General features: G+C 34.9%; 2 protein-coding genes across 2 annotated transcripts; both read right to left on the minus strand.

The window, feature by feature from the left end:
- Positions 1–630: 630 nt before the first annotated feature.
- LOC110105420 lies at positions 631–9077 on the minus strand. Its single transcript, XM_028698686.1, has 4 exons — positions 8652–9077; positions 8505–8558; positions 4647–4772; positions 631–1037 (listed from the first exon to the last, which is right to left on the minus strand). Exons 1-4 carry the CDS (start codon positions 9033–9035, stop codon positions 858–860), a joined length of 744 nt encoding a protein of 247 aa, XP_028554519.1. The 5' UTR covers positions 9036–9077; the 3' UTR covers positions 631–857.
- A 355-nt stretch (positions 9078–9432) lies between these two features.
- On the minus strand, positions 9433–11373 carry LOC114580614. The gene is made up of 2 exons (XM_028698693.1): positions 10248–11373; positions 9433–9683 (listed from the first exon to the last, which is right to left on the minus strand). Exons 1-2 carry the CDS (start codon positions 11371–11373, stop codon positions 9433–9435), a joined length of 1377 nt encoding a protein of 458 aa, XP_028554526.1.
- Between the last annotated feature and the right edge of the window lie 199 nt (positions 11374–11572).

An 11572-nucleotide genomic window follows, 5' to 3' on the forward strand; every position in this document is an offset into this window, starting at 1 on the left:
TAAAAAAAATCATCCCAAATAAAACCATAATACAGCTTTTGCATGAGTTTTAACTTAAATACTGCCAACCTGAAATTTAAAATACTTTTATCCTAGAGTAAATTTAAATATCATTTCTCCTCCGTTTATAATATAAATTAGGTAGGTATTTACTAAATCTTTACTTTTCGTAAATTAAAAAATTAGTGGCAAAAGATTTCATCCTAATTTTTTTCCTTTTTTTCACTCCTATTTTATCTCCACTCCGCCACTGAAATACTCAATTATGATAGCATCAGAAACAAGACAGCATGTTCCATCCCAATAATATTGCACAACTGATCAGTACGCAAAGCTTAAGATGAGGAACACATCAAAATATCTTGTTTTCAAACTACCCTTTACTAACTGAATTCTGGCCACTGGCCAGTCCATTCAATTCAGTCAACTCAATTGTTGATAGCATCAGAAAATTTTTCTCATGTCTGTAACAAGCTTTGACAGCCATAGTCTTTCCATATGGTGAAACGAAGCCTAACCACACTAATCAAAGAACACAATCACATTATTTGCCAACACAGCATCTTCTAATCTAAGCTGAAGTGTACACCTCCCTTGCCTACAGCAAACTCTCAAAATACCAACCTAACAGGCAAAATAAGTTTAATTTTCTCATTTTTTTTTGTTTTCGTTATTGCTAAGAATTCGGTGACAACTCGTGTCGAGTAAAAGAATATTCACAGAATAGGACAGACTCTAGGACATTTCATGTACAGCAGAGCACAAGAAGATCCCTCAAGGGCATCGTTTGGAAGTCCCCTGTGTCTTGCATTTCTTACAGATTTTTCTGAAGCAAATCATGCTAACAAAATATTTTCTCATTTCTCCTCTATCTCAATATCGATTATGTCAGACTCGGAAGGTTTAGAGGACGTACTGCTCCTGTTCTTGGTGAAATCATCATCGCCAGGTTGCCACACAATGTTTCTGCAGCCTGGGCAACGGATTACTTGGTTACGGTAACCAATAAACTGCCTCTTGCAAGCTGGGCAAACACCCTGCGCAACAAGATAGAAATATAATTTCACTACTCTTTTAAAGGTAAAAGTATGATAAAAATATTGAGATAATAATTAGACTGATAGATCAAAAAATATCTTATATTTTTCATACGAACCACTTGCAGATCTCAAGTATTTCCTATCAATCTTTAAAATATAGTGAGAATTCTCCACAAAAATCCGCACAAAAGCAGGAAAACAGTAGATAATTTGTATTATATGATAAAAGAAAACAGAAAATACCAAGATACAATTGATCCACTATTGAGAGGAGGTTTTATCTCTCCCAAATCTCTAGATGCCGCTAGAGCCCAAGAAAAATCTAAGTCTAAAAAAATCTCAAATTTCAGCCAAATTCAAGATGCCCTATTGATAGGAAAACAAACTTTTTAATGCATATAAATCAAAAGGAAATCCCTAAGCAATCCCTACATTCAAATTTTCCTCTAGAATCCCTCAAAATTCCTTCCAAAACTGCTCTTTTAAACACGTCGGCTTGTGCAGTTTGTACAGGAGGCGGAACTCCCGCCATTTCGCGCACGAGTCAGTCCCGTAGGACCGACTGGACTGGTCCAATAGACTGGTCTAACAATTTTATTAACATTTGATGATAAAAATATTGAACAAATACTGGATGAATAGAATAAAATATAATTTATTTTAATTAAATTTCAAAAATTAAAAATATTAAATAAATAACTAGATTGACAGATTAAAAAATAGTATTATTATTCATAATACATTAGAAAGATTGCTAAGTAAATTATTGTTAATTTTTATAAAAATTATAATTAAATTTATCATTAATAAAATTATTTATTTAAATAATTATCATCCTACATATAATTAGTCTAACAACAGACATTTGTAAGTGAATAAAAGAAAGAGGGATTGATAAATTTATGAACAACTGTCTTCACAAAGAAGAAAACAATTGGACTCAGAATGCAACAAGCTATGGGTAGCATTGTTATAACTGCGCATCTTCAATAAGAATACACACAAATTTTATCTAAAATAATATACTTCAAATCCAGTTATTCCAAATGCCCGCATTTTCAAATTAACTGAATAATTATATTAAAGAGTCTACTAACTATTCATCCAAAACGTACTACGAAAAATAAAGTTGCTGCGTCATTTTTTTATAACTTGAGAATCTTATGCTTCTGTATGGTTATTTAACAATTCATTTCATGGAAACGCATCACATTTACTACCATAGTTGATAAAAGCGGAAATTGAAATTGATCTTCCCAAAGTAAATAAAAAACACAAGTATTTTGATAAGTTCTGTCATTTCAATTTGCATCATTTTTACAAGATTAATCCAAGCTTATTCATCATCATCCTCATTAGCCTTATCACAATAATTTTGACTGGCTTTTTAAATTCTTCTCTCCTTCATTAGTTAAAAAATAATGTCGCGGATAAAACTACTCGGACATCCATTTGGCACAAAATTAAATTTCAGATGTTAATTTAAAGATGCACATCTACACAATAAAATAACAGAACTACTAATATAAAGTTTGTTTAAAACAGATGGTAACATAAACATTGCCATTTTCGTCAACAATGCTGTTACCCAAAGAAGTTTCACATGTTGCATGAATCCGTCACCACTAAATGCAAGTATGCAACAACAACAACATCAAATCTTTATTCCATTACGTGGTGTTGGCTACATGAATCATTTTTCTCAATTGTGTCATATTATGATAAATTCTCATTTAAATCTATTAAAAAAATCATTTCTAATACTTTCTAACCAAGTATTTTAAAGTATACCTCTACCTTTCTTAACATAGAACGAATCTAATATATCTGCTCTCCTAACTGGGTCATCGGAAGGCCAAAACTTTATGTGACCAAACCATCTAAGGCATCTCTCTCTAATTTTATCTACTCTAACCTTTTCACATATATACTTGTTTCGCATTCTATCTCTAAGTGTAAAGCCACTCATCCACTTGAGCAACCTCATCTCTACAACACTTAATTTTATGCTTCTCTTTTGATGGCCAACATTCAACGCCACAAAGCATTGTAGGTCTCACTTCCATCTTATAGCATTTTTTCTTTAAGTTTGAGGGGGTACTTTTCTATCAAATAACAAACCCAATGCATTCCTCCACTTCAACCATCCAACTTGTATTTTACTAATAATATATCCCCATTTATTTCACCGTTGATTTAAACAATTAACCCGAGATATCTAAAACGTGCACTCTTTTTAATGGGGCTTGATCATCCAAAGTCATAATCTCACATCTAGAATTCTAGATTTATTATTACTAAAATTACACTCCATATATTCAATTTTATATCTACTTAAACGAAATCCTTTAAACTAAAAGTTTGACTTCCATAATTCAAGTTTTTCTTGAACTCCCTCTCCAGTCTTATCAAAAGCATAAACCTGGCTACATCCTCTTGCAAATGTCTAGTAAGAACATTGATTACTAAAGCAAAAGGATATGGGCTTAAAGCTTATCCTTGATATAATTCAATTGAAATAGGAAAATACTTGGTTAAACCACCTTATGTTTGAACACAAGTAATAGCTCATCTATACATATCCTTAATGACTTGAATGTAAGCATTATTAACTCTTTTGTTTTCTAGAACTCTTCATAGCACTTCTTTTGAAATTGTCATACGCTATCTTTAAATCAATAAATATCATATGTAGATCCTCCTTACGCTTTCTATACTTTTCCATCAAACCTCTTAATACATGTATAACTTCCATGGCCCATAGCATGAATCTAAACTGATTTTAAAAAACATTAGTATCACATCGTAACTTATGCTCAATTACTCTCTCCCATAATTTTAATGTATAACACATTAACTTAATTCCTATATTATTTGCACACACTTGTGCATAACCTTTATTCTTAAAACTAGAACCAACACACTCCTTTTTCACTAATCTGACATCTTTTGTCTTCAAAATAATGTTAAAAAATTTAGTAAGCCAAGAAATTCTTTATCCTCCTAAGCATTTTCACACCTCTATTGGAATATCAACAGGTCTCAGTGCTTTTCCGTACTTTATTTTCTTTAAAGCCTCTTCAACTTCGATTTTACTAATAACGATGATAAAAACAAAAATCTACATTTTTATTTAGGGTGCTAAGATTAAGGTTTTAAAAATTGGAACAATTCTTTACAATGTGAATAATATTTATTTTTTAGTTAATAATAATAATTTACGGAGTCTTAGAACCAAAAAATATTCCAAAGGAAATCTTGATTTAGCATCACCCTTTTGTTTGTCATGTGCCTACTGGCTTACAACCAAAAGTACTTACCTTTCAGTTTGGCATGTGCCTACTGCCTTGCAACCAAATGTGCTCATCACCAATCTTGCCAACTAGGATCAATATTGCATACTTAAGAAAAAAAAATAATTCTCGACTTTATGTCAAGCCAAGTCCTTGGTAGTAAGCAAATTTATATCACAACATAAGAGATTAAGGGAAAAAAGGGTAGCATAAGATTTCAATTAGATAGCAAACTGATGACAGCGTTTTAGAAATTTCATGTAACTTCCATTAAAATTGAAAAAAAAAAAGGATCAAAGGAAATATAGCTTACCTGAAGAGCAAAACTATTTGCAAATGTACCAATAAGAAGAGGCGCTGCAAATGGCAATACCCAAGTAGCTATAATGAAAAACCTAAACATCCACCCAGATAAAGCAAACCAGAAGAAGAAGGCCATCTGAAAATCAACAAAACAAGTGAAACTATCACCATGGGAAATAAGCTGAAGTGTCAGTCAAACAAAGACAAGCAAACCTGCAATTAAACCTAATATGGTACTCAATTTATTTTTATCAGGTAAGTGCATTTTCTATTTCACGTATCAAACACGATTTCGAAAGACCATCTACATCTCACATAATAAATTGAAATGCACACCGTTTGAGGTTATTTTCCTATTGTGAATCAAAAATGTTACCCAAAAGTTTAAATATTTGAAAATTGAATAGGATCGCTAAAGCATACGTAGATAAGATGCTTTTATTGCAAATGAAGACATGTAAAAGTGAAATATTGATTTTAAGTTTATAGCATGCTGCAGATGATGCCAGATAGACATAGCAAGAGGATTAGGATTTTATTATTTTAGGTTATAGTAAGCAATAATACTAACCCATTGTTGAACTAATATTATTTTTCAACTAGGAAGGTGTGGAAAGCTTGCTCTACAAAGCAACAATGAAGCATGCGCTTATCCGCTTTTGCATTTTATGGTGTATGACTGCTTCTTTGCATGGCGATGCACAACCTCATCGTTTCTTTGCACTTTTTACAACACTGGTGGATGACAACATAATAATTGAATTGATATCAATCAATTATAGAAGTTGTTGGCACTTTTATAAAGTTAGTGTTTATCACATCCCATCTTTTATATTCCACACTTTTTATGGGCATCACACTTACATTGGTCCCTTCTGATCACATAGTTTTTCCTTGTTTATACTTCTCTAAGAATCTGTAGGTTTTCTTCTTTTAGGAAATTGACAACCCACCCTTTAGTTAGCTTCTTATTGGAGAGAACTTGCTCACTAGCTATAGATGTAACTAGGCTTGTTAATGTGGTTAAGCAATAGACCATTTGCAAAACTTGAATTGCCTAGGACTAGTGTTATAACTATGGTGATGTTGGAATTGACCACCAGGAGATTCTATGTAAGACTGGTGACCTTAGACTTCCATAAGTAGCCAGGAGAGTCATATACAGCTAAATCACTTGTTAAATAATATACCACATGAAGTAGATGCTCGCAAGAAATACAAAGCAGAGAAATATGCTATACATAGTATAGGCGTGGCAGATATAAGTATCTGAAATTATAATCAGTGCAAAACATAAAAAATCAAAATAAGTAATGCAATCCTAAACTTGCCTGCATTCAAGGTCACAACCACTAGATGCCAAAATAATAAACTCGCAGAAAAATTTTCCCTTATGGTTGTCTTTTTTAAGGAACAAACTATTAATTCTCCTAAGCCTTTTTTGCATTCAGGAAGCAACAACAACAACAACAATAACAAGTCTTTATACTACTATGTGTGGTTGGCTACATGAATCCTTTTTCTCCACTGTGTCATGTTAAGAGTCAAATTCTGATCTAAATCTAATAAAGAAATGTCATTTCCAATATTTTCTAAGCAAGTATTTTTAGATCTACCTCTACCATTATTAAAATAAGTTAAATCTAATACATCTACTTTCATAACCGGGTCATCGGAAGGCTGCCGTTTTATATGATCAAACCATCTAAGAAGACTCTCTCTAATGTTATCTTCCACTAGAGCAACTCCAACCTTTTCACATACATCCTCATTTCGTATCCTATCTCTAAGAGTAAAGCCACTCATCCACATGAGCATCCTCATCTTTGCAACACTTAAACTTAATATTATGTTTCTCTTTTAATGGTCAACATTCTCACCATAAAGCATTGCAGGTCTAACGACCATCCTATAGAATTTGAGGACGACTTTTTGCTTTAGTCATGGATGTTCTCACTAGACATTTGCAAGAGGATGTACCTTGGTGCATGCTTTTTGCTGATGATATTCTTCTTGTTGATAAGACTAGAGAGGGAGTTGAAGGTAAACTTGAATTATGGAGGTCAACTTTAGAGTCTGAAGGTTTTCGCTTGAGTAGATCTAAAACTGAATATATGGAGTGTAATTTTAGTGGAAATAGACCTAGTGAGGGGATTGTGACTTTGGGCGATCAAATCATTAATAAGAGTACACGTTTTAGATATCTTGGATCTATTGTTCAGAGTGATGGTGAAATTGATGGGGATATTATCAGCATAATTCAAGTTGGATGGTTGAAGTAGAGGAATGCATCGGGCTTATTGTGCAATTAAAAAGTCCCCCTCAAACTTAAGGGAAAATTCTATAAGATCACGGTGAGACCTGCAATGCTTTATGGTGCCGACTGTTGGCCATTAAAGAGAAGCATAAAACTAAGTTAAGTGTTGCAGAGATGAGGATGCTTAGGTGGATGAGTGGCTTGACCCTGAGAGATAGGATACAAAATGAGCATATACGTGAAAAGGTTGGAGTAGCTCCAGTGGAAGATAAGATTAGAGAGAGTCGCCTTAGATGGTTTGGTCACATTAAACGGAGGCCTTCCGATGACCCGGTTAGGAAAGTTGAGGTATTAGATTTAGCTTATGTTAAGAAAGGCAGAGGTAGACCTAAAAAGACTTGGTTAGAAAATATTAGAAATGATCTTTCTTTATTAGATTTAGATGAGAATTTGACTTGTAACCCGACACAATGGCGAAAAAGGATTCATGTAGCCGACCCCACGTAGTGGGACAAAGGCTTGATGTTGTTGTTGTTGTTGTAACCATACAACTTGAATTCTACTAATAATATCCCATCTATTTCACCATCACTTTGAACATTAGACCCAAGATATCGAAAACTACTCTTATTAATGACTTGATCACCCAAAGTCATAAACCCCACCGTTAGATCTATTATTACTAAAATTACACTTCATAAATTCAGTTTTAGATCTACTCAAACGAAAGCCTTAAGACTCTAAGGTTGGCCTCCATAATTCAAGTTTACCTTCAACTCCATATCAGAAGAAAGCATACACCAGGGTACAACCTCTTGCAAATGTCTAGTGAGAATATCCATGACTAAAGCAAAAAGATATGGGCGTAAGGCCAATCCTTGATGTAATCCAACTGAAATAGGTAAATACTTTGTCAAAACACCTTGTGTTTGAACAAGTAAAAGCCCCATATCCTTAATGACTTGAAGTTTGACGTTAAACTACAACTTCTTTATAGTGAAGTTCAAGGTAAAAATGCAGAGGTTTCTTCATTTAGTGTTTGTCATTTTTAAATTTTAAGGAATTGACAATCAACTCACCTATACATGAGTTGCAGTAAGGAAGGCAGGAAGCAGTTAGTATTTTTGAAGTTCTACGTCGCAGTGCAACTAGTTTGCATACATACAAGTAGGGAGAATAGAAACTTAGAGTAGTAGTTAATAAATTCAACAATACTTTCATAATTCCGTCATACCAGCCAGTTTCATAAAAAGTAGCAGTTAATAAAAATTTTAACTCTGAATTTAGTAAATATTGGACTGCTAAATCCTGAAACGGATTGATTGTCGCTATATTTACCCCGGATTAAAATCTTGAAAGTTGTTTGAATGCAAGTATAAGGATTTACAAATTCTATAATCCTAAAGCTTCAAATCCCTTAATTTTTGCTAATAAAGAAATACGGCAAATCCAGCCAAAATCTCGATTTATGGAATCTAAGATATAAGAAAGCTCCAGTTAGAAGGGATTAACAAGAAATAACAGATAATCATATCATACGGGAACCTGCCATAATCCTTGACAGAGTAATAGAAAATACAAATCGAACAAGAGGGGGAGCAATGAACTAACCATAGACCCTCTACCAACAGGCGTCTGAAGAAACCCATTCAACTCCCTCCTGTACTGTAAATAGTATACATAAACAGAAACTTCAGTTCAATAACGATCCGGATGAAAAAAAAAACAGAGCAGTCAGGTATAGGGAAAAGCGCAAACCCTAGGCCAGTTCCTGGAAAAATCCATAGAGAAGGAACGCCATCGGCGGCTAATCCCGATCTCAAAGTCAATCTCCTGCGCCCTCGAAGCAGCAGTCCGTGCAGCGGATCCTATGCGTCTAGATACGGCATAGCGTCGGTCGATCCGCTCGGCCGCCCGCCGAGCTTCGAACGCAAGTTGCTCAATCCCCTCGTTCGCACTCCTCCACGCATCACGCAGCGCTTCGCCGGAGGCCACGCGCCGTGCAAAGCCGTCGAAGTCGCTGCGGCGGAACGCTCGAATCGCCAAAGGACGCGAAATCGTTGTGCTGGTGAAGCGATAATTGGGACGATCGGGCTTCGTCGGAAGGAAGAGAGGACGATGCCATGGGATGCCGATCGCCATTTCCGAAGCTCGAGGGTATGAAGCAAAATGCCCCACAGGATTCAGTTGCGGCCAGTATCTCGAATGGTCCACATCCAGTCCACTGCCACGACTGCTCGCGCAAGTACGGATTACGAGCGCAGCAACACGAACGCACGCAGCATCTCAAATGAAAAAGAATTGGGTTTGAATAAATAAATTAAATAATAATGTATTATTTTTTTGGGGTAAAATTATGGTCTAAGCCTTTTTCATTAATATAAACTTGTTACATGTAATGAAAAAGAAAAATGCAGTAAAACTTACAAGACCATAAAAAGGGGTAAAAAACAAAAACCTCAAGCTAAACCTATAAACCAAAATAAGCAAATACAAAAAGAAAGATCATAGCCAAAGAAACCAAAGGAAGAGGAGATCATTATAGCCACGGGCTCAGGAGTTGCCGCTCTCTCAACCTGGTTGCAAAAAGAATCCTGCCATCCAAAGGGGAAGATGGCAACCCAGTCATCATTGCCCCTTTAAACGGAAAACCAGAGAAGCAGAAATTTCCAGCCATACAGCAAAAGGGCCTAGCCACCATAAAAAGCCCCCAGAACAGATCAGAGAAAAATACAGTTACAGGCTTGCCACCACCCAACCGCACCATACCAGATAAAAAACCAGCAGCAACTTCATCAAATACCAACCAAAAACCTTACAGCAGATCCATCAAAATATCCCTAGAATTCCATTTCATAATTCTAGATAAAACAGCACTTTTGATTTTCAACATTAAAGAAGTAGAAGAAAGAGAGGAGCCCCCAAATTTTCTATCATTCCTTTCTCTCCAAATAAAGTATATTGAAGAGCAAATAAGAAGATAATAAAAATCCTTATGCTTATCACGTGTATCTTTAATATACTCGAAAATTTGTAAGATACTTGGCCTGAGCAATAAAAACCCAAGATTGGATACCAGCTTAGTGAGAATAGAAAAAGAATAGTCACATTCAAAGAAGAGATGACTGGCAGTTTCTGCATGACAGTGGCAAAGAGAGCAAATGGGATCCACAAAAATATTTCTCGCTATCAAAGAATCAGAAGTTTTTAAGCCACCAGATAATTCCATCCAACAGTAAGTAGAGTATCTAAGGATATAGTGTTTATGCCAAACAAAATTCCACCAATTCACTTTATCCTCCTGGGAATAGAAAAATTCCCTAAAAATCTTATGCTTTCAGAATTTGTCCGCACCCCAGTAGATAGAATTCCGAGAGGCAGAGACAATAGGAATAGCAGAAAGAGTATCCAGAACAGCAATCGGCAAGAGCTCAGGCAAAGCCCAGGCATCCCCATCCAAAATAACATTAACCCTCTCATTAACTGGAACAACATTTAAAAGAGGAAGAAGGGCTGCAATATCCTTGATACAAAGATCATTAACCCAATGATCCCAGAACAGAGAAACATTAGAGTTAACATTAACATTAAAATGAAATTTAGCTTTGGCTTTGATAGCATCCCTACAAATGTTCTTCCAGAACTTAGAAGCTTTAGAAATAGGGTCTTTCCAAGGAGAAAAATAAGAATGTAACAGCCAACTTTTCAGGGGACTATTCCCATTGTAAATCCTTAAAATGAGAGAGCAGTTAAAACAAAATTGAAGAGACTGCAATGAAGGTAACCTAATTCCACCCAACTCTATAGGCTTGCAAGTGTTCCTCCATGAAATTAAATGCATTTTTTTCTTATTTAAATCCCCAAAGAAAAGGAATTTAGCACATAATCTATCAATCTGTTTTAGAATGGTTTTAGGTATTATACTACCACGAATCCAATACGCAATTGTGTTCCAAATAGTATATCTAAGGAATTGAAGTCTGGCAGCAAGAGATAAAACCTTGGCTTTCCACCCCGACAACTTAGTAATAATACATTCCATAAGCTTAGAAAAACAGCCAATTTTTGGGTGAAATGGGGATAAAGGGATGCTCAGATAAGACATAGAGGAGGAGGCAGTGGGGATGTTAAGGGCAATGCAGATAGCCTGAGCATTAATACAATTTGTGGGTAGTATAACAGAACTTTTCCCAAAGTTGACATGAAGACCCGTGGCTTTAGAGAAACTCTCTAATATAGAAGTAAGCTTATTATAATTGGCAATATCAACTTTACCAAATATGATCAAGTCATCTGCATATAAGAGGTAAGTCAACTTAAAATTCCCAAATGAGAAACCCTCAAAACAGTCCTCTTGCAAATTGCAGTCCAGAAGGCAAGAGAGGCCGTCCATCACAATACTGAAAAGGTATGGACTAAGGGGACAACCCTGCCTGAGCCCAGAGGAAGACTGAAAGAACCCTTCTAAGGTACCATCCATGCACAAAGAAAACCAAACATCCATAATACAAGCTTATATTTATTATACTCAGCATCAAAATATATATATATATATATTTTTTTTTTTATTTTTATACAGGCATTTACAATTATACATGTATATTAGATAATTTCTACATTTATTTATCTTAAATTTAAATTTTCAAATCAAGTAAAAGTATTATTAAAATTCAAAATTT

The sequence above is a fragment of the Dendrobium catenatum genome, unplaced genomic scaffold (assembly GCF_001605985.2).
Source record: "Dendrobium catenatum unplaced genomic scaffold, ASM160598v2 fragScaff_scaffold_1122, whole genome shotgun sequence".
Taxonomy (NCBI): domain Eukaryota; kingdom Viridiplantae; phylum Streptophyta; class Magnoliopsida; order Asparagales; family Orchidaceae; genus Dendrobium; species Dendrobium catenatum.